This window comes from Carassius gibelio, chromosome A4 (genome assembly GCF_023724105.1).
Source record: "Carassius gibelio isolate Cgi1373 ecotype wild population from Czech Republic chromosome A4, carGib1.2-hapl.c, whole genome shotgun sequence".
Classification (NCBI taxonomy): domain Eukaryota; kingdom Metazoa; phylum Chordata; class Actinopteri; order Cypriniformes; family Cyprinidae; genus Carassius; species Carassius gibelio.
In genome coordinates, this window is record NC_068374.1 from 7694438 (window position 1) to 7718963 (window position 24526).

At 40.2% G+C, this 24526-nt stretch overlaps 1 protein-coding gene across 6 annotated transcripts in view; it reads right to left on the reverse strand.

The window, feature by feature from the left end:
• Positions 1-24526, reverse strand: part of LOC127967205 (NLR family CARD domain-containing protein 3-like) — a 102658-nt gene that overhangs the window by 63800 nt on the left and 14332 nt on the right. For all 6 annotated transcript variants that reach the window (XR_008155797.1, XR_008155796.1, XM_052568311.1 and 3 more), the window contains 2 exons: positions 12015-12188; positions 10496-10669 (listed from right to left, as the gene is read on the reverse strand). Coding sequence is in view for 4 of the 6 variants with exons in the window: in XM_052568311.1 (XP_052424271.1) it covers positions 10496-10669; positions 12015-12188 (348 nt within the window). In the remaining 2 variants the exon portion in view is untranslated. The remainder of the gene's footprint in view (positions 1-10495; positions 10670-12014; positions 12189-24526) is intronic.

Here is a 24526-nt window from a genome sequence, read left to right on the forward strand (position 1 = left end):
CACACATATATAAATTTTTGTTAATTATATGGTTAATATTAATGCAATCTAATGCACACTAGAGTTTAACAAAAAGGTAATTCGGCCCGCACAAGGGGACATTTTCTCCGATCCGGCCCTCAACCTTAAATGAGTTTGACACCCCTGGCTTATTATATAGACTTTATTTTAAAGTCTTCCCTTTTTTCACAAAACCATTTGCACTCTAGAAACCACATCAGTTTGATTTAAAATATTTAAAGTTCAAGTGTTAGCTTTATAAACACTGAATTAATACCAACAAATGGAATTAAATTAATGACAGATAAAAAGGACAACTTCAAAAAAACGTTCTCCAAAATTGTTTAATTATGGGGAATAAAGTTTACTAAAAACAGTTACATTTAGCAGATGACAGTACTACGCCCCACTTCAAAACACACAGTAATTTTTTACTTTTGTGAATAGTTTACCTGTCGGGCTCTTTTGGAAAACGAAAGGCAAGATTGTTACTGTCACACTGATAGTTTTTGCAATGGATTGCACAACATTGTGTTCTTTTATTCCACTTTGAGCTCTCTATTATTATTCTGCTTATCTCTGCTGTTATTCAGTTATCATTTTTACTCCAAAATGGCAGCTATCCCCTTCCTCTCGTCCCTGGTTCCACTGTCTTCACCAAGTTGGACCTCCGCAGCGCTTACAACCTCATCCGGATACGTGAGGGGGATGAGTGGAAGACAGCTTTTATCACCCCTACTGGCCACTATGAATATCTTGTGATGCCATATGGGCTAGTCCTTCCATATTCCAGGATTTCATCCACGAGGTGCTCCGGGAGTTCCTCCACAAGTTCGTTCTCGTCTACATTGATGACATCCTCATTTACTCCCGGAGATTAGCATCGTCGCCACATTGCGGAGGTCCTGCAATGCCTGAGGGCCTTCCAGCTGTACCCCAAAGCCGATAAATGCTCCTTCCATCAGCCCTCAGTGCAGTTCCTTGGATATTACATTGACAGCAGTGGCATCCAGATGGACGAGGGGAAGGTGGACGCTATAAAGAACTTGCCCACTCCTACCACCATCAAAGAACTCCAGCGATTCCTCTGCTTTGCTAACTTCTACCACTGATTCATCCAAGACTACAGCTCAATCACCAACTTACCAGTCTACTCCGTAATAAGCTTAAGTCTCTGTCCTGGACCCCTGCCACCACGGAAGCTTTCAACTCTCTCAAAGATGCTTTCACTACCGCTCCACTCCTGGTACATCCTGACCCAAATCGACCCTTTATTCACCTACCATTAGGCAAGCTCCTCCCTCTGCCCGTTCTGAACCGCCCGTGGTCACACCTTGGGGTGGACTTCATTACGGACCTGCCTCCCTCTGATTACAACAAATGTGTCCTCGTTTTATTTAACCAGTTCTCTAAATCATGTCGTCTTCTCCCCCTGAAAGGTCTGCCCACGGCCATATTCTTTATTTTTGTGTGTCTGTAATGCTGTATTATCACTGGAAGTTGTTTATTTGAAATGTGTATATTTACTTGTTTGTAATTCAACTTGAGACAATTGAGATTTTGAGATAACTGCATTCAGCTGATTGTCCTTAATTGCTGACTTGGTTAAAAAGGGTGAATGTTGTTTGCTAAATGAGCACTGAAGATAGCAATGCGCTGAAACGTTTGCTGGTGTCAATTCTGTTTTTAACCCACATGCACTTTGCACCTTTTTGCATGATGCAATTTGAAAAAGAAAATAATTTTTGTATACTTCCAGTCTTGAGTGGATCAGTGTGCGGCCAGCCACTCCTCTTGTTTGTTCCTGCCCACGGCCATGGAAATGGCCGAACTAATGTTCAACCACGTCCTCCGATACTATGGCATTCCCGAAGACATCGTGTCTGACAGAGGCCCCCAGTTCATCTACCGGGTTTGGAGGGCCTTCCACTCACTCCTAGATGTGGCTGTCAGCCTGTCCTCTGGTCACCATCCCCAATCCAATGGGCAGATGGAGAGGACGATACAGGAGATAGGCCGCTTCCTGCGTACCTTCTGCCATGGCCACCAGGACTCTTGGAACCAGTTCCTAGGGTGGGCCGAGTACGCACAGAACTACATACGGCAGCCTTCCACCGGACTCACTCCATTCCAGTGCGTGCTCGGCTACCAACCACTCTTCCCATGGTCGAGAAAACCCTTGGACGTTCCATCAGTCCTGTTCACCATCACTGAGCAGATCAATCCGGTCACCTTCAAACTCCACCTGCCACCTGAGTATCGGATCCACCCCACACCCATGTCTTACTCCTCAAACCTTACCATACTTCTGTTTCTCCCTCCACAGAGCCTGGCATAGCCAAAGCCCCCCTACCTCTCCTCGTTGACGATGGAGCTGCCTACAAAGTTCATGACATCCTGGACTCCCGGCGGCGTGGTGGACAACTTGAGTATCTAGTGGACCCGGAAGGACACGGTCCAGAGGAACGCTCATGGGTCCCACGCAACGACATCCTGGATCCGAACCTACTAGACACCTTCCACTCCAATCACCCTGAAAGACCCGGTCCATGAGGAAGATGACGTCCACCATGTCTTCAGGGTCCTCGGCCCACAGGAGCGGGCCTTAATAATAATAATAATGCATTTTATTAAAGGCGCCTTTCAAACCACTCAAGGTCACCGTACAACATGTAACAACAGTAACAATATTACAACAGAAAATAACAGCAAATAACAATGTCAATAAAAAACAGCAATAATAATAAATAAGTAAATAAGAATAAATAAAAATACTGGACTTGAGTGCACAAAGTAATCATAGAAGATAAGCAGTTCTGAATAAATGAGTTTTAAGTCTGACTTTAATTTGAGCTAAAGAGTCTGAATTACGGATGTTGACTGGGAGAGAATTCCAAAGACAAGAAGAAACATGACTGAAGGCCCTATGGCCCATGGTGGTTAGGCGAGATGAAGGTGTATGGAGGAGACCCAGTGAAGAGGAACGGAGAGTTCGAGAAGGGGTGTAGGGATGTAAGAGGTCTGAAAGGTAAGGTGGATCAAGGTTATGAAGAGATTTGTATGTGAGGAGGAGAATTTGCAAATCAGCTGGAGTTTATGAAGAGTGGTAGACCAGATAATAAAGAGTTACAATAATCGATGCGGGAGGTGACAAGCGAATGAATAAGAATAGAGGAACTATGCGGAGTGAGAAATGGATGGAGGCGAGCAATATTGCGGAGATGAAAATAACAAGACCTGGTTATGTTATTAATGTGAGTATCAAATGATAAGGTACTGTCAAAGATGACCCCCAAGTTCCTAGCCTGGCGGGAGGGAGAAATGGAAGAACCATCAATGGATAATGAAAAACCGCATGACTTAGAGAGAGTAGAATTAATACCAATGAGGAGTACTTCAGTCTTACTGGCATTAAGTTTGAGGAAATTGGCAGAAAACCAAACATTTATTTCATGAAAGCAGTGGGTAAGACAGGCGGGAGGGAGAATGGAACAAGGGTTTGTAGAAATGTAAAGCTGAGTGTCATCGGCGTAACAGTGAAATTTAATACCGAATTTTGAAAAGATATTGCCCAGTGGGAGAAGGTAAATTAGGAACAATAGGGGGAATAGGACAGAGCCTTGGGGGACACCACAGCTAACAGGAGAAGGTTGGGAATTATATTTCTTTAGTTGTACAAACTGTGTGCGGTTTGAAAGGTATGAAGTGAACCAGGCATAAGGAATACCAGTGATACCAATGCCAGATAGTCGATGCAAGAGAATACTGTGTGAAACTGCACTCAAGTCATGTAAAACAAGTAGAACCTTTGGGGAGGGGGGTGCTGTAACAGACACGCCAGGCTCCAACACCAACCAATCACAGCGCACTCCCTAATTACTCCCACCTGCTCCTCATCCAACAGCAATCATCATCCCCCGTAAAAACCCCACACACGCACCCAGTCACCATCCGGTCTCGTTTGCAACAAGGTCTAACCTGCATGCTTACTCTAAGGACTAACCTATCTCTCTGCTTACCTCTCTCTAGCGATCTCCAGTGTCTCCATCGTGTGCGTGTGTGTGTGTCCACTACCTCCAGCGTCTTGTGTTCTCCAACTACGGATCCATTCATCACCACTACCTCCAGCACCATTACCTCACTGTGCACTTCCTGCTTCTCTGCTTGTGCCATAATAAACCGTGTTCTCCTGTTATTCCAGCCTCCTGTCCCTGATTACCATAACAATGGTAAGGTTGGGTTCTCTCACTTGGAAGATATCCATTTCCATATTCGTGATGTTTCCCATTTGAAGTTTAACTATTATTCATGAGGTAAAACAGGCTTTGTAGTTCACTTGTGTTTCAGTATCGATGGAAAAAAAATCATAATTAGCAATATGCCAAAGTAAACGGCTGTTTTTTCCAATGAATATGTGCACGAGGCACCAGCACCATCAAACAGCTGAAACAGAATATACTGTATTTTTGGTCACACAGTAAAGGCATGATCCAAAAATAAGTGTTAGCAGTTTGAAAAATCAAGAATAATAACTGAGTTAACAATAATTATATAGGCCTTATATTTAATGACTGTTTAATAACAATAGCATGCATAAGATCCATTGTGTAATTTTTTTTTGATGAGTAGACTGTAGCCTAAGACTATCGTATTTGTAAGTATTTAATTAGTAAACCTATAAGTTCACTTTTAGTATAATTGCAGTACAAACTACAAACATAGAGGTAAACTACTTGTTTACTCAAGTGTACTCAAAGTTTGCTACTGTTATACTTAAAGGATACTTAAAAGTATAAAGTTAGGTCCAAAACTTTCGACACCCTTGGTAAATATGATCAAAGAAGGCTTTGAAAATTAATCTGCATAGTTAATCTTTTTGATCTTTTATTAAAAAAAATTCAGCTAGAGCAGTGAAAATGCCCATTTCCACCATCAGGCTAATAATTAAGAATTTCCAATCAACAGAAAATGTTACGAAAGGACGTGTGTCTATATCATCCTAATGCACGGTGAGGAGGAGATTTTGAGTGGCTAAAGACTCTCCAAGGATCACAGCTGGAGAATTGCAGAAAATAGTTGAGTCTCGGGTTCAGAAAACCTTAAAAAAAATTGTCAAACAGCACCTACAGCAGCACATGTTGTTTGGGAGGGTTTCAAGAAATATTCTCCTAGCTCATCCAAAACTCCAGCATATTCAGTTATCAGACATGATTGGAACTTTAAATGGGACTGGCTTCAATGCCGAGATGAAACAAAAAAATTAGTTTTTAGCAGCAAACACTCAAGAAGGGTTTGGTGAACAAAGGGATAAAAAGTACCCCATGTGTACAATGAAATATACTGCTGTATTTTTGAAGTTGTGGGCCTATATTTCTGCTGGAGGTCCTTGACATCTTGTTTAGATACATGGCATCATGGATTCTATTAAATACCAACAGATAAAAAAATCAGTAAGTGACTGAAATCTTTTAATAGGCCATGTTTGGACCTTCCAACCGTACAATAATCCAAACTCCAACCTAAAAAAAAAACACAGAAATGGGTCACTGAGCAAAAAAGCAAGCTTCTGCAATAGCCATTCAAGTCCTCTGACCTGAACCCTATAGAAAATGAGAGGAGTGAACTGAAGAGGAGGAGAACCAACATGGAGCTGGGAATCTAAAGAGTCTGTATGAAAAAAGGGTCTCTGATCTCTTGTCTGTTGTTCTCTAACCTCATCAGGCATAATAGGAGAAAATTTAGACCTGTTAAACTGGGAAATGAAGGTTTTAAAATGTTTTAACCCTCTGGGGACGGATTAGGCGGTACCGCCCAAAATGGCATACTTTTACAAATGTGTAGTTATCTCAAAAACTATTAATGCTAGAGAGATGCGGTTTTTTTTGCCGTCTTCCTCAGATTCCGCTGAAAACAGCGGTGTCCAGTTTGTATATTAAACACTTCCCTTATTGCGCAATACCACTGCGTAAACAGGCCAATGAAAAAGATTGTGCTAGGCAGATTCAACACGCAACAGCCAATGGAAAAATTGCCGCTGGGAGGAGTCTTTTTCTAACCCAATCAGAGGAAGGTTATGTCTTCTAGCGATTTAGAGGACTCTGTAGCTCTGCTGTAGCCTTGTAAAAGCTGGCTGGACTAAAGTAAAAGACATGTAATCAATAAGCGTTCAGAGAATCAGCATCAGGGTGGAGAATACAGAACGCGATCGGAGTGTTACAGAGAGCGATCGGAGTATTAGCGAGCACAAAGAGCTAAATTCGAGCGATCGGAGAATCAGCATCACGTGGAGAAAGCAGAAAGTTATCGGAGTGTTAGCGAGCACAAAGAGATAAATTCTAGAGAGATACAGCATTATTACAGAATTGTTTTATCAAAATGGCAAGCAGTAAAAGATTTACGGCAGAACAAGCTCTGGAACAATTACTGGAAAGGCCTGGAGAGGCCTTGCTTTGCTCACTGGCATGCCTAGGACTGTTTTTTAAAAAAGTTAATTATTTAATTGTTCTTTACACATTTGATTAAACAATAACACATTTCTGTCAAACAAAGAGTTTGAAAAAATATATTTTCTTTGTTCAAAAACTGTTCTATATTGTGTGTTTTTCAGTAATAAATGACAAAAATCTAATTTTCGTTTGTGAAATTCTCTAGTTTATTGTAAAATTTTTCACTCATACTTCCTTTATATAAACATATTGCATGCATGCTTATGGTAGCTTAGGGTCTTCTGAATCCATAGATACCAAACACAGGGTGTTTCATCTCCTTTACATATGATTTATAAGCCCAAATATAAAAATAGAGAAAACAGACCAAAAAGGGCTTAGTCCCAAAAATAAAAAAAAACGCCTAGGACTGTTTGTAAATAAAGTTAATTATTTAATTTATCTTTACACATTTGATTGAACATTAACCCATTTCTGTCAAGCAAAGAGTTTGAAAAATATATTTTTGGGTCAAAAACTTTTAACTATTGTTGTGTGAGGTAGGATTTTCAGTAATAAATGACAAAAATCTTATTTTCGTCTTTGAAATTCTCTAGTTTATTGTAAAATTTTTCACTCATACTTCCTTTTAGACATATTGCATGCATGCTTATGGTAGCTTAGGGTCTTCTGAATCCATTGATACCAAATACATGGTGGTCCATCCTCATTACATATGGTTTATAAGCCGAAATGTAAAAATAGAGAAAACGGACCAAAAAGGGCTTAGTCCCCTAAGGGTTAAAAAGTATTGAATAAATGGGTGCCATTAATTGTGGTCAATGAGTATTTGAGAAAAACATTTATTTCATAATGAACCCCCCCCCCCCCCCTCATTTAAAATTCTTATTATGTAATGAAAAGATAAATTTTTGTGAATGTTTTAAATAAAATATCAATAGGATTAACAATGCAGATTAATTTTCAGACAGCCTTCTTTGATCATATTTACCAAGGGTGTCAACATTTTTGGACATGACTGTACATTAATATACTAGAAACTGAGCTTGGTAAATCAGTATACTTGGGAAATTTAGTCCCAAGGAGTATTGAAACCGTACACTTACAAGTATACTACTATATATGCAAGAAAAAACGTTTGTTCTGTAAAAAACAATGTAGACACAGTGTTACATAATTTTTTAAAAGCCTGATGGTTTTATATTAAGTGTCTCCCACAGGTTTAGTTTAGCAATAATGCAGATTTCATTCATAATTTTAAAATTAATACATTTATATTTTCTGTGCAGGTGCATACGTAATATATAGTGTATTGTAATATATTTTCCTATATTGAACTTTCCAACATAAACATAGGCAAAAATTATTTTAATTTCTTACTGGGTAATTTATTGAACAATGTTTTAGTTAGATCCTCTGAGGGACAGTTCCACTCATTCTCTACTATAGAAGAGGAAGATTTGTTAAAACATCTAAACCAACAACATGTATGTTAGACCCTATTCATTCTAAGCTCCTAAAATAGGTGCTTCCAGAAGTCATAGATCCTCTTCTGACTATTATTACTTCCTCATTGTCATTAGGATATGTCCCTAAAACCTTCAAACTAGCTGTTATTAAGCCTCTCATCAAAAAACACAACTTGACCCAAAATAACTATTTAATTATAAAACAATCTCAAATCTCCCTTTTCTCTCCAAGATACTAGAAAAGGTAGTATCCTCACAAGTATATTCCTTCTTAGAGAAAAATGGTATCTGTGAGGATTTCCAGTCCGGATTTAGACCGTATCATAGTACTGAGACTGCTTTCCTTTGAGTTAAAAATGACCTGCTCTTATCATCTGATCGTGGTTGTATCTCTCTATTAGTGCTATTAGATCTTAGTGCTGGGTTTGAAGCTAGTCACCACAACATTCTTTTGCATAGACTAGAACACTTCCTTGGCATTAATGGAAGTGCATTAGCATGGTTTAAATTGTACTTATATGACCGATATCAATACATAGAAGTGAATGAAGTGATAACATATCGAACACAAGTGTAGTATGGAGTACCTCAAGGCTCAGTATTAGAGCTGTTACTCTTCACGCTCTTTGTGTTACACTTTGGAAAAATCATCAGGAAACACAGTGCTAGCTTTCACTGTTATGCTGATGATACTCAGCTCTGTATTTCTTCGCAGCCTGGTGAAACATACCAATTTGAAAAACTAACGGAATGCATAGTCGATATAAAAAACTGTATGACGAGAGATTTCTTACTGCTAAATTCTGAAGAAAAAAACATTAAATTAAAGGACCTAAAAACTCTGCATCTTATAACCTAGAACTTGATGGCTTCTCTGTCAACTCTTCATCATCAGTTATGAACCTAGGTGTGCTATTTGATCGCAATCTTTCCTTTGAAAGCCATGTTTCTAGCATTTGTAAAACCACATTTTTCCATCTCAAAAATATATCTAAATTATGGCCTATGCTCTCAATGTCAAATGCAGAAATGTTAATCCATGCGTTTATTACCTCGAAGTTAGATTATTGTAATGCTTTATTGGGTGGTTGTTCTGCACGCTTCATACCAAGGGGAAGTTGTGGCCTTCCCCTTAGAGAGTCGGACTCACAATCGAAAGGTTGTGAGTTCGAGTCTCGGGCCGACAGGAATTGTAGGTGGGGGGAGTGCATGTACAGTTCTCTCTCCACCTTCAATAACACGACTTAGGTGCCCTTGAGCAAGGCACTGCACCCCCAACTGCATAAATGGCTGCCCACTGCTCCGGGTGTGTGTTCACAGTGTGTGTGTGTGCACTTTGGATGGGTTAAAAGCAGAGCACGAATTCCGAGTATGGGTCACCATACTTGGCTGTATGTCACATCACATGTCACACTTAATAAACAAACTCCAGTTAGTCCAAAATGAAGCAGCTAAGAGTTCTTACTTGAAGTATGACCATATTAGCCCGGTTCTGTCAACCCTACACTGGCTCCCTATCAAACATTGTATACATTTTAAAATCTTACTTATTACTTTTAAAGTCCTGATTAATTCAGCACCTCAGTATTTGAACGAGCTCTTGTTACGTTATAATCCTCCATGTCTGCTGCATTCTCGAAACTCAAGACAATTTGGTAATACCTAGAATATCAAAAATCGCCTAATCTCTGGAATAACTTACCTAACATTGTTCGGGAGGCAGACACACTCTTGCAGTTTAAATCTATATTAAAGACCCATTTCTTTAACCTGGTTTACACATAACACACTAATATGCTTCTAATATCCAAATCCGTTATTAGTCTGCTTCTCTCTTATTCCAAGGTTACCATAGCCATCAGATCCAGTCTATATCCAAGCCAGATGGTCACTACAGTCACCCAGATCCAGTATGTATCCAGACCAGATGGTGGATCAGCACCAAGAAAGAACCTCTACAACACTGAAGACAGGGGATACAAGGAAAACTGAAATGATGGGCCCTATTTTAACGATCTAAACGCAAAGTGTAAAGAGCACAGCGCAGGTGCACTCAGGGCGTGTCCAAATCCACTTTTGCCATTTTAACGACTGAAAAACGGTTTGCGTGGCCGGGCACATGGTCTAAACTGGTTGTCCCTATTCTCTTGATGACCAATGGGTGTTTTTTTGGGTGTAACGTGCAATCAGAGTCTCATCTTACATTCCCTTTAAGAGCCATTTGCGCTTATGCCATGATGGATTTGATATTTACAAGGCAGAATTTGGCAAGGGCAAAGACAGAACGCGTCTTCGACATGAAACAGAGCTGCTAGATAAGTGAGCAATAGATAGCTTAATTCTGAATTCAATGATGAACTGCCTTTAACTGTCATTTTACATTATTGACATATTGTTTTCCTAATGTTGTTCAGTTGCTTTGACACAATCTTTTTTAAGCGCTGTATAAATAAAGGTGACTTGACTTAAAGCCATTTTAACTGTGACCTAAAGCTTAACTGTGCCTGAAGCTTAATTATGAAAAGCCTAATATATTTATAACAATATGAAAAGAAAAAAAAAACGTTCTGCTTGACATACTTCAGTTTGTCCAGTGGGCAGTTTGGATCCTGAAGTTTTTCAGAAAGCAGCTTGACTCCTGAATCTCCTGGGTGATTGTAGCTCAGATCCAGTTCTCTTAGGTGTGAGGCGTTTGAACTCAGAGCTGAAGACACATAGTGACATCCTTTCTCTGTCACCATACAGCCAGACATTCTACAAAAACAGGAATAATCCATGTGATAATCAGACATCTCTTTCACGCATTTATACACATTTTAGCCATTAATTATTCATATACGGTCATGTCTTAAGGTTTGCTTTGTATTAAAAATAAACGTATCCCTCATTATATATGCAATAATGTATATGTCACTATCAATAAATGAAAAAAAACAGTGTGAGAAGCACAGAGGGCTTTCAGCTAAGTGATGGTGAGTCGGGCACCTAAACACTAGGGGTGCAACAGATTGTAAATTATCCCTGATCCGAACAGACCAAGCCCCACAGTTTGGCATACCTGTGATTCATGGATTAACTGTTAGGTTTCACCATCATAGTGAATGTTTTTCTTGCCAGTTTACACATTCAAGCAATTTTAACTAGCATGCTGTTTTCTGTGCACTCAGCTACTGCTGCACACAGCTAAAGCGCACACATGCAGAAAAAGACACAATTCAGTTGTAATTTTTTTTACGTTTTTAATTATTATATATATTTTTTTGCTCATCCAAAAAATTATCTGATCCATGAATCAAAATCTATAATATGATCCAAACCGTGAGTGTTGTGATTCTTTGCACCACTGCTAAACACTAGAGTTTACAGTAACTTTGTAACTTAGATACTGATTTGATGTCTTGTGTGTAACCACAACCGACACTGAACAGGACACATCTCCACTAATTATTTGCGCAGATTATCCAGTGTTTGATATTCTTCACTGGAACATTGATATATGTATACTTGATACATAAAGTTTACTTTAAAATATACTTGAACTTTACTTTAGTTTATTTTTAAGTATACTTGGTAAAATAAACTTGAAGTATACTACTTTTTTCGTAAGGGCTCCTTACAGGAGACAAAGTGTTCAGCAAACTTTTTTCTGTTTACACTGTCCAGCTTGTCCTTGTGTACATTACACACAGCAACACTGTTGCTGTGTCTTCTTCATCACGAATTTAGCTAGCTGCTGAACAATATCCCAATAATAACAATTAGCATTAGAAATATAATACCAAAAACTCTTGAAATGTCAACAAAACAATAACAGAACATCTTCCCAAACACATATCAAGCTTATTTAAAAACCTTGAAAGCATAAACACTCATTCAAGTACCTGGAAAAGGGAGATACCATAATAACCATATCTTCCCGCCTCCTCAGCATGAGCTGAGGCAGGACTAAAGGCTGTCTAACAGTGTTTATTAAGGTCAAAATGGTTAAGACAGCAAATCAAATAAAAGGGCAGATGCTCAATGCATGTTACACCACAAGCTTTACAATCTGATAAACACACAAAATATTTTGTTAATTATTTTTTGGAAAATCATTTACCTCAGAATCTCCAGCTCACAGTTTGGGCTCTTCAGTCCATCAGAAAGAAGCTTCATTCCAGAATCCTGCAGGTCATTGTTACTCAGGTCCAGCTCTCTCAGGACAGAGTTTGAGGATTGTAGAGCTGAAGACAAACTTTCACAGGACTGAGCAGTGAGATTACATCCACATAGTCTGTGTAAAGAACAAAACAAACAGCAATATGAGTTTACTTACTGTGTTTATTAATTTGTCAGGGCTTTGACAGTGTGATACAGTTCAAGTAAACTCGATGATCAGTGAATATATCTGATGGTTTTTGCTTTAAGAAAGAATGTAAGGCTATAATACCACATTTAATGGCATTCATTAGATTTAAATAGGTGTTTTATGAAGAATTTACTGAAACATATGTCACTGCAAGGCAGGGAAGGGAGAATGGATCCAGTTGCAGAAAGTTTGTATTTGTTTTTTTTAATATGAAGAACCAAACTAGACACAGGTAACAAACTAATCAGAAACTATGGAAACAAACAAGAACATAGTTAGGAACCAGGGCTGCATTCAACAAAATGCTGAAAACCATTTTTAAATGGAAGCGGTGGTGCGTTGAACACCCTGTTGTGATGACGCAAGAGTGGCAACTATGGCAGCTGAGAAGGCCATTCTTTGTGTTCTTTTTGAAGAGTTTTCTGAGCCTGATGAAATCGGTATAAATACGTGTTTAATGCTGCAAAATACGCTCAATGTTACAGTTACTGCTCTTGACTTCCAGAATAAAAGAGAACATCCCAATCAAGTGAAGGGGTTTGTGGAAACTGTGGTTTATTAGCATGTTGCTGCTGACTGATAAAACCGTAGGAAAACATTGCACACCGGTTTGAGCTTGAACGCGCCCCAAGCAAACAAAAGACACAGGAAATAATCAAAGGAATCTAGAAACAAGATAACACATGATGAAAAGAACATCAAAATAAGTCCCGGAACAGAAACAGAGCATCAACCTTACAATACCTGGACAGTTGATGTTTCATGTACCGATCATTTTCCTTAACTTATGATACAATTTAGAATAATAAACTGGGTAAAATGTAGGTAACTTTATTACAAGAGGATCCTACTAATCCAGGGACAATAATCAGACTCTGAAGAGAAGACAATGCTGAATAAAGATGTAGTTTTTGCTACTTTTGGACCAAAATGTATTTTCGATACTTCAACAAATTCTAACTGACCCTCTGATGTCACATTGATTACCTTGATGATGGTTTTCTTACCTTTCTGGACATGGACAGTTATATTGTGCACACAGTTTCAATGGAGGGACTGAGAGCTCTCGGACTAAATCTAAAATATCTTAAACTGTGTTCCAAAGATGAACGGAGGTCTCACAGGTTTGGAACGACATGAGGGTGAGTTATTAATCCTCTGGAGTCTAAGGGTATTTCTGGGGCCTGGAGAAGTTTTGTCATGCCCTGACATTTGTGCTTTTTTCCAGTTTCTTACAAATATCTAAATGGGTAAAGTCTAATCTCACTGTAATCAGCACAAACTGGGCTAAAATAATATGTGAAATGCATGTATTTACATAATTGTATTTTTGAGAAAAAAAAATGTTATGCGTGGTTATTGAAAAACTAAAAATGTTAAAACACTTGAATAAGGCAATAAAACACATACAGAACATTGGTTCCCGGGATTGATGAGAACTGAAGCTTGTAGCCTAGAATTTTTCTTTCTAAATTATGTGAAAATCACCTTGTTTACTCAATCACAGAAAACAATATATTGATTAAAATTTCTAAGACACTTTTTATTGGTAAAAGGTGATTTACACCTGAGAAGACAAAGGCCTGCATAATGAGCTACATAATGAGCCTTTAAGTCAGCTATGTGTCACTGAGAGGGAAGACTTGAGGACAAAATAAATCTATATAATTTTATGTTTGTAGTTTATTTAGAATATATTTAATTATCCCACAACATAATTTAATATTAACTTGGGGGAGCAGTTAAACAGTTTATTAGAACAATCAAAGCTGACCTTCAAACTAATTGTTTTGCATCATTACTCCAGTCACACAATCCTTCAGAATTCCTTTTAACAATCTTATTTTCTACAAAAAAACATTTATTGTTATTTTTATTTTTATTATTATTATTAATGTTGAAAAGAGCTGAGAATATTTTTCAGTTTTTTTAGGGGGGATAAATTAAAAGAACAGCATTGTCTGTTACATTTGTTACAGTTACATTTATTTGTTATTTATATTATTTACATCAAGCTTTTGAATGGTATAGTATTGTATATTGTTATTGAAACTTCATAATATTTCACTTAATTATACATTTAGTCAGGAATTATAGTTTGGAAAAATTATTTGGAAAAAGTCTAACTAGTAAAATATTTACACGTTATTTGAAAACTAGTACAAGTATATAAATGAATAAAAAGAGAATTACTTATGTTTATGATCTGTGCTGAATAAAGTGCTTCATTCTTTTTTTCTGAGGAAATCCAAATCTCAAATCCTCAACCACATCACATCTTTTTGGGGTGAATTGTGTCTTATTCCTCTCATTGCGAAGCAAATAGTAAAATAAAAAAACTTCAAGAACAGTCTCGCTGCTTTTTTTGTGTCTGGGCGTATTCAAGCTGCACACTTCAGTTTGAAATATTATAATCTGAATAGAGCGTTCAGCGCGGGGGCGTGGTCACATCAGAAGATAATGAAGAGAGACGTGAAAAATGGATATTGCGTTGTTTTCATATGGATTACTTTATCACAGAATATGTGTTTTCGAGGGCACTTGTTTAGTTTAAAAGCAGGCTTTCTATAGATATCTCTCTTCTCATATCTCTTCGTTGACTATTCACAGAGTTACAGTTCATTTTAATGACGTGTTTGTAAATGAAGATCAGCGCAGACAAAGGCTGCAGACAGCACACCTTGTATGTTATCTTTATTTTATAAGTGCACAAAGTTTTGTTGTTATTATGTCTCTATACAAAAAAAGTAGACCCTTTACAGATTCGATTGATGTATTGTTTTTATCTGTACGATTTAAACTGAAAGTGTAATTTAAGTTCTTTTCGGGGTTATCAGGAGAAAATGACTCATAATGCGTATATGCGATAATCAACTCCAGAGGGTTAATGACATAATTTTGATTATTTTCTGAACTAACCCTTTAGGCCCAATCCCAATTCTATTTTATACCCTCCACCTATCCCCTCAGCCTACACCTTCCCCTAAAATATTCCCCTAAGGATTGGGACACCACTACCATGACATCACACACCATCATTCGTTGTCTAGCTCTTACAATACACACATATACTGGTGTGCTGGTGTGCATTAGAGCCTTTAATTATTGTTCTTTATTAATGAGCTGCTTACTGACACACACATATCGGAAATCGTGCAGCTCAGGAGAACATCCAGGAGAAAATAAACTTGTCAACGCTGGATTTTTAGGCTGCATTATTTAGGTAAACAGGAACCGGAAACACTTCACATAACACCCTATGTACTTGCTACATCATTAGAAGAATAGCATCTACGCTAATATTTGTCTGTTTCTCTCTTGTTCCGAGGTCACCGTGGCCACCAGATCCAGTCTATATCTAGATCAGAGGGTCACTGCAGTCACCCGGATCCAGTACGTATCCAGACATGATGGTGGATCAGCATCTAGAAAGGACCTCTACTGCCCTGAAAGACAGCGGAGACCATGACAACTAGAGCCCCAGATACAGATCCCCTGTAAAGACCTTGTCTCAGAGGACCACCAGAATAAGACCACAGGAAACAGATGATTCTTCTGCACAATCTGACTTTGCTGCAGCCTGGAATTGAATTACTGGTTTCATCTGGTCAGAGGAGAACTGGCCCCCCAACTGAGCCTGGTTTCTCCCAAGGTTTTTTCTCCATTCTGTCACCGATGGAGTTTCAGTTCCTTGCCGCTGTCGCCTCTGGCTTGCTTAGTTGGGGTCACTTCATCTACAGCGATATCGTTGACTTGATTGCAAATAAATGCACAGACACGATTTAAACTGAACAGAGATGACATAACTGAATTCAATGATGAACTGCCTTTAACTATCATTTTGCATTATTGAGACACTGTTTTCCAAATGAATGTTGTTCAGTTGGTTTGACGCAATGTATTTTGTTTAAAGCGCTATATAAATAAAGGTGATTGATTGATTGATCTCTCCTCTGCTCTGCTTCCCATGCTCCCCTTTACTTCTCTGTTCTCGGCATCTCCCCACTGCTGCTGCAGTGTCTGCTCCCGCAGGAGCCTTTTCCATATCTCCTCACTGCCGTAGCAGTGTCTGTTCCCGCAGGAGCTTTTTCCTTAACTCCTCACTGCTGCAGCAGTGCCTGCTCCTGCAGGAGCCTTTTTCGTATCTCCTCACTGCCGCAGCAGTGTCTGCTCCCGCAAAAGACTTTTCTGTATCTACTCACTGCCTCACATCACCTCCGCTTGAAAGGTATGCCATGCATCCTAGGTTGCGGTGATAGTATTATGTATCGACGATAGCCAAGACGATATTTGGCTCATTCTCCAATCAACGTTTTTTATTATCATTATTAGGCGGCCTACCATAATTCAGCTATCAAACTGCTCCGTTATCCCATCTCAACACTGCATTTCACGCTCGCCTGTGCTCTCAAAGGATGATTCAAGCTCGTAGGCGAGGAAGAAGTCTCCATCCACAAATAGACATACATTGTTGCAGATATAAGGTATTCCATTGTAATGTAACAGGTAATCCGATACGTGCCATATTTTAAACAAGCTCTCACTAACGGAGTTTAATGCCACAGTAACGTTAGAATTAGGGTTGTAACGATATACCGGTATGACGATATACCACAATATAAACATGTACAATTATCATACCGTGTACATTTGCTTATCTACGATATTGAGAGAAAATAACAAACACAGAATCTCACCTGCGCCTAGGCAACAACGTTCCACCTAAGGGGCAGTTCATATATCGCGCCTAAAACACGTGGAAAACGTTAGACAAGCTGCTTTCTGATTTTTTCCCAAAGCCTTCTGGCACTAGCGCTCTTGAGGCGTCTGCCATTGCTAAGCAACAATGACCCGCTCTCTCCATGAAGCCTTGGAAATTTCAGCCATGGATAAATGAACTTGCAACACTAAAAATTGTTTGCAGTAGCTCTGCTACTTGATTTATTTAAAAATGGCAATCCACATACAGCTATGATCAGCTGTTCCTTCATCTTGGCTGAGCTTTCAACGTTGTTACGGGAAAGGTGAGGAACATGACCAGCGGTGCGCTCGCGGCATTATGAAAAGTTGAGATGTTTTTAACTCGATGCGGTGCAGAGGCGCCTGGAAAAAACGAGCGCGTTTGCTACATTTGAAATAACGAACTTGAGTGCGCAAAGGACGCAATACGTGAACGGCCTTTTAACTGTTCTCTTGCTTCACCCACACATACAGCAGAGACAACATCAGAGACAGAGGCCATTATCTCTAATCTCGATCCCACGTCAAAATATGAGTTAAAATTGGCACTAGTAGGCCTATGGGAATACTTTTTGTGTAGAAAAGACGAATGCTTATTTGTCCTTGAAGGTAGAAACAGTTTGCAAAAACTGTGGTCGGAGAGCGGCTGCAAGATGAGCAAACGCATCGAACATGTTTACCTATTCAGAAAATCATCATCCCGTGCAGATGCAGCTATGTCCCATTTATAATTTAAGGTTAATGCATCATGATTTCTGTGATGTGGAGTGAAGCACAGAATCCAGTCATGACAATGAATTTACAGCTAGCTAATTATTATTTTATTTATTAATGATAAATATAAGTTATTAAACTAATAAATAATCAACGGTAACATTTTCTTGTTTTTGATAGAAATTTTTTTAATTAAAACATGCTTTCAAATAATTGTCGATAAGAGATTGATCGATTAAGGCTGAAAAAGGTTAACTGATGTAATGTTGAGCTTGGTGCAGCTCATGCACAGAACACGTGCGAGCGGCTGTGAGTTCCATTGACCGTATCATCATTCATTCACAGTGTACTAATTAAGCTTTTAATGTGATTTAAACTTTAAATTACATTATAATAGAAAGAACACAAAATTAATTCAACATGAAAAGCAATAGAAATGTAGTCATTTCATCAGATAACTGCACTCTGCAGGGCTGCGGGACATAGGACAGATAGGCTATTAATTCCTACAACTTGTTAATTCGTTTCTACTACTTATTAATTTGTGGCAATTGTCCATGTTTCGTTAATTTTGTTCCCTAAATAACCCATGATTTAACTGAAATAAGGGAACAAATTAATAAATCGAATTATTAATTCATGAAATCTTTAATTTCCCTTCCCATGTTTACCACACACAGTAGCCTAAGAGATGCGATTAAAAGTGAAAGATAATTAAAATAAACCTGCGAAATTAGAAGATTTAAGAAAAGAAACCGGTAAACCAGAACAAATTAAGCCACATTAATGAAGGCTATATCTCGAACGGCAGAGGCATGGTCATCTAACATTTTCCTAACCCTGTGTTTTTTTTTCTCTCTCTCTGTCTCAGCTGTTTCGATCGCGTCGGAGCCTGGAGCACACGTATATTCAGGCGATTCAAACTTACATCGCAGTCTGTTCATTATCAAACTAAAATACAGTCAACTAAACATTTAAAATGTTACACTGGTCACATGCACGCGCTGTCATGACCTAATGCACTGTATGCTTGATTTTTTAAAACAAATAGGCTAGGCCTACCAGAACGCAAAAATTCTAAATCTGACATTTTCTAGAACAGAATCCAGCAGGATCAAATTAATGTGAGCAACAGTGTTTTGCTGCAGCAGCGCCGATGGATGCGGTTCACTTAATGCATAGCGCAGTCACACGCGCGCCACAGTTACATTTGGGATCATTTTATTTTAAATGCCATAATGTCAGTTGAAAACATTGTAATTGTGTTTTAAAATACAACAACGAGCACTACAAAACCATTTAAAGAGACACGTTCAGCGGTCTCTGTGCGGGATAGGAAAGTCAACAAAGTAAATTGACCTCAAATGTATGGCGCTCTCTCTTCATTTTATAAAATAATACTAATAACATTTTATTCAGACTAAAGCCCCCTTTAATTCAAGTGAGAAAGCGTTTTGTGTGTGTGTGGCTTTAGCACATTCTGTCATGCCAGTTACTGCTGCCTGCAGTAGATCCATTTTGCAGCATTATGGTTAACGATTAATAGATAAATTGATTGTTAATTTAAACGACAATCGATTATGGAATTAATCAATATTTTGCATCCCTACTTTCAAACATTTGTTCAACTCCCCCCCCCCACCCACCCCCCAAAAAAAGTTTTGATTGTTTAATACCGTGAAACCGTGTAACCGTGGTATTTTCTGAAACGATTATCATACCGTGAAAATCTCATACCGTTACAACCCTAGTTAGAATGCATCTCATTCTTGTTTCCCGGGCGGCGCGTCGGTCCCATCATGAGGCACGTGGTCCGGAGCGCGCATGACCAAGGCATCAGTTCAACCGAAATCACTCCAAATATATGAACTTACCTGTTTTTGAATACCTTATATTTAAAGCGTTTGTTTACGTCCATATTAGTGTTAAATCGTTGGACTTTAAATGAAATCTACTATTGTTTTTGCACCGTTGACTGATTTTGCAGAACATTTAGACTGATAACTTCCGTGTGCAGATGTGGAAAATTTTTCACAGGACAAGTGGGATGACAGTAGTGCCAACTACATGACCTAGCTGATTTTGAATATAGTATTTTATATTTAATACCAGTTTATCAGTACGTCTGAAAGTATATTTTTCGATTATTGGTGATTCCATAGGCTCTTTTTCTTGCACCTGCATGGTTAAAATGGAAAATAGTAAGCTGTGTGAAGAATAAAGAATCTCTCTCTTACTCCACCCATGCACAATGACATCGTCGATATGTACCATGGATCTCACATGCTGACAATATGATGATTTAACAATGACCACATCGCTGATTCATGGCACCTATTCGGGGTACACTGGTACAGGAAATCCAATTTATTTTTGCACGCAATGACTGCACCAAGATTTTTTCTGACTCGTTATCGGAAGCAGCTCATTGGATTTGCTAAACAATTACTCAAGTAAGCCTCACAGCGTCTACCCTCGTAGATAACCAAATCTTCCTTAGTATTGAACTCCGTCAGACGGTGCAAGAGTACTCCTGGTTGAGCCAACCTTTGCCTTCTCCTTTCAACTATCAACAAAGCTTACTCATATGAGATCACAAGTATTAAACTCCTGTCAGATGCTGCAAGAGCTTTACCGCTTAAGCAATCTTGGACTTTCCATCCGACCACCAGCAAAGCTTACCCGATTAAAAAAAAAAAAATTATATATGCCTTGCCATTGGTGGGACAATTTGTTTTAGCTGCGATGTACTCGTTGGTGTTTGATAGGTACATGTTTCAGACTGAAAGAAAACACTGGATGCCGGCCATAGCCTCCCGGCCAGATAACCTTAACTTTTTTATCCTATGGTCGGCGAGGCTTCTCTCTTCGACGCCAGGAGCTTGAGCTCCCATCGGATGCTGATGAGAGCCTTCCTGGTCAGACAACCTCACCTTTTCCATTCTGTGGCCAGCAAGGCTTACCCTTTCGTTGCCAGAAGCCACACTCCCTTCGGACGTAGGTGAAAGCCCCCGGCCACCTTCCTTGTCTTTCTGTCTTACGTACGGAGAGGTTTGCCCATCCAATGCATGGAGACTGGGCTCCCATTGGACGTAGGTGAGAGCCTCCTGGCTAGACAACCTTACCTTTCCCGTCTTTTGGCCAGCGAGGCTTAACTGTTCGATTCCGGGAGCTAAGCTGCTGTTGGACGAAGGTAAGAGCCTCCTGGCTAGACAACCTTTTCCGTCCTTCAGCCAGAGAGGTTTACCCGTTCGATTCCTGGAGCTAAGCTCCTATTGGACGTCGGTCAGAGCCTCCCGACTAGACAACCTGTCCTTTTCCATCCTATGGCCAGCGAGGCTTACTCATTCGATGCGAGTGCTCCCATCGGACGCTGGCGAGAGCCTCCTGGCCAGACAACCACTACCATTCCACGTGATCTAGGTCACAAAACCCAATAAGCAAGCCGTCCGATGCCGCAAGTACCAAACACACAAATAAACCCTCCTTCATTCCATACGGTCGTCAAGGCTTACCCGTCTCATGCCGTGAGTAGCAAACTCCCATAAGACGTCGACGAGAGCCTCACAACCACACAAACGTACCTTTTCCATCCTATGGCCTGCGAGGCTTACCCAGTTGTTTCCGGGAACACGAAGTCCCCGTTGGATGATGGCGAGAGCCTCCTGGCCACCTAATGTTACCTTTTCTGTCCCACATCTGGAGAGGCTTACCCGTTCGAAGCGTGTGCTCCCTATGGACGCCAGCGAGAGCCTCCTGGACAGACAACCTTTACCTTTCCGCGAGATTTAACCTGTTCAATGCATGTGCTCCCTTCGGACATCGGTAAGAGTCTCTCGGCCACGCAACTTACCTTTCCATTTGACGGTAGGTGAGGCTTAAACGTCTGACGCTACGAGCCTCGACCTCTCGTCAAATCCTGCAAAAAAAAAACAACTCTCAGCTATCCTCACATTTTTTAACCCCGCCTGGTCTCATCTCATCCGATGCCGTAAGTCGGGATCTCCCTTCGGATGTCGCCAGAGTCCTCCTTTTCAGCCAGCCCAAAGCTTTTTATCTGCCAAACCGAAAGGACCCAGACGTCCGTCATCCTGAGTCTCAATCTCCTGTCGGAGGCTTCATGGGTCCTCTCGGTCAGCATTAGGCCCTTCGCCCACTGAATAGCAGGGGCTATCAGCCAGTAAGGCCCGTACGCCGACACTGTGACCTATTCCGGGTGAGGCAACTCGGGTCCTCCCGGTCGGGCACCACAACCATGCTGCTCCTCCTCATCGGCCGGTAGGGCTCACCGTTCCAACGCTACAAGCTCCTGTTGAGCATCGGCTCGAGCCCTACCGACTGTGTGCCAACAACCACGTAGTTCACTACCTGCAGCCGGTAGGGCCTACTCTTCCAATGCCTAAGTCACTCCCACCGGAGTACGTAGGCCCTTCCGGCCTGCCAACGAGACGACTTCTCAGAAAATCAAATCAGCCCCCGCCAGTACTCTATGCTATTTTTTTTGGGGGGGGGGGGGGGGGCGTTCATTAAACTGGCGGCTGTCCTCTTGTACATTTGCTTTTTGGGGGGTACTCTAGGTTCGGGCCATTCCCGAGCTCGGAGCCCTTCCCAGAACAGCACGGCAAATAAGCATACCATACCTCAGCTAATTATATGTAAGCGTGAACTAGTGAAATTATGTTTTTATTAACAAGATTCGAGAGGAGCGCATCAGATACTTAGCCTAATCAACACAGGTGGACCATTATCAAGTAATCAATCCCATAGTATAAATATCACTAATCACTGACTTACCTCTATCCATTGACGGTTTATCAGCATCCCTCCTCCACCCCATCTCCTCACTTTGAGTTCAACTTATAAATAGACGGGGAAGGGGGGTACTCTAGGTTCGGGCCATTCCCGAGCTCGGAGCCCTTCCCCGGACAGCACGCCAAATACGCATACCATACCTCAGCTAATTATATGTAAGTGTGAACTAGTGAAATACAGTTTAAATACTGAATCGCTACATTATATTTTCCAGCGACGAGAGGATACAATCGCTGTTTTTAAGTAAACTCACTCTAAAAAGATAAACGCACAGACGCGAATACACGCAACTTCCATTTTTTTTCTCTCTCGAATAGGCAATATTTGAGAAAATGGTTTAGCGATTTCTAATTACTGGGGGGATTAGCCCCCATCAATGTCTACGGCAGTTATCGCCCAGATCAGACATATGCTGTGATGCAGTCTGTAATGATATGATGTTAGCAAATATTAGCGATTTTTTGCAAACATTTCTTTCAGTAACTTGACCATTTATATGTACTCACAATTGAATGTAACATTAAATAAATGATTACTTTTCGTTAAAATTTATTTATGCCAAAAAAGCTTACATTTATTTGTCTTTTTGTTTGCTGTAGCAGCCATGTTGCCGAGATAATTCATACCCCTTCGTTTGAAGTGTGGTCCCGAAGAATCTTAGTTTGAAGGGCTATCTGGCCCTCCCCTTACCCCTACCCCTCCAACCATAGAGAATCGAGACACCCCTACCCGTTCACGTGAATGTGCGAAATGGAGGGGTAGGGGAAAGGGGAAGGGCTAAGGGGTAGAATTGGGATTGGGCCTTAAGCTCTATTGAGTCCATAATAGCCTACTATAGACACAGCTAGTTTTACATACTGAAATACTTATGTCATAACATTATTACTTTATAATTGTTTTCAAGACTTACACACATGCTATACAGATAATGTAGAGTCGTGCATTAATTTGAGTAATGACGGCTATTATGGGAGTGGCTTGATGGAGCGCAGGAGATGCAGATAACATGATCTTGACCCTTAAGAAACTTTCATCAAATCTATCACGTAACAGCCAATCGCTGCTGATCGTGGGTTCGAGTATCGATATATAGTCCCTTTTAAACCAACCCATTAATGCGCAATTATAACAGATAACTCAATCAAGCCATACTAATCATCAACAGCAGGGCAATTTGAAGAACCGAATTAGTCAGATCCTGATTACCACGATGATATCATCTTGGATGTGACATTTAATCTCGGATGTAATAAGCAATGTATGAAGAGGACCCCAGGCACCGAGTGCTGTCAATCACAGCGCACACTGGCCCAGCTAACCAATCACAGCGCACACTGGTCCAGCTAACCAATCAGAGTGCACATTGGCCAAGCTAACCAATCACAACACACACTGGCCCAGCTAACCAATCACAGCGCACATTGGCCCATCTATCCATCCCACCGCACACTGGCCCAGCTAACCAATCACAGCGCACACTTGCCCAGCTATCCATCACAGCACACACTGGCCCAGCTAACCAATCACAGCGCACACGGGCCCAGCTAACTAATCACAGCACACTCTGGCCCAGTTAACAATCACAGTACACACTGGGCCAGCTAACCAACCACAGCACACACTGGCCCAGCTAACCAATCACAGCACTCACTGGCCCAGCTATCTAATCACATATTTCAGAAGACGGGCCTTCATTTGATACAGGAACTATTCAAGCCATTCACGAGCCAATTGGAAACTTTTTGCTTCCATCAAAATTAATTTATTCTGATTGATAAATCAGGGCACACTGCATAAATATACAGTTTCCTGCTGTTGTCATGATATTCATCTACTTCGGGTCCTAATTAGGCGATAACCAGCACATGAACTGTTGGGGTGCTTCTTACTTTATAAAGCAGTAAAAGATCCCCTTCCTGCACCCAAAACCAGTTAGTGGATGTTGGTGCTGCTCCACTTCACAGGCACTGAGTGAAAGGGTTGTTTTATAATGAATG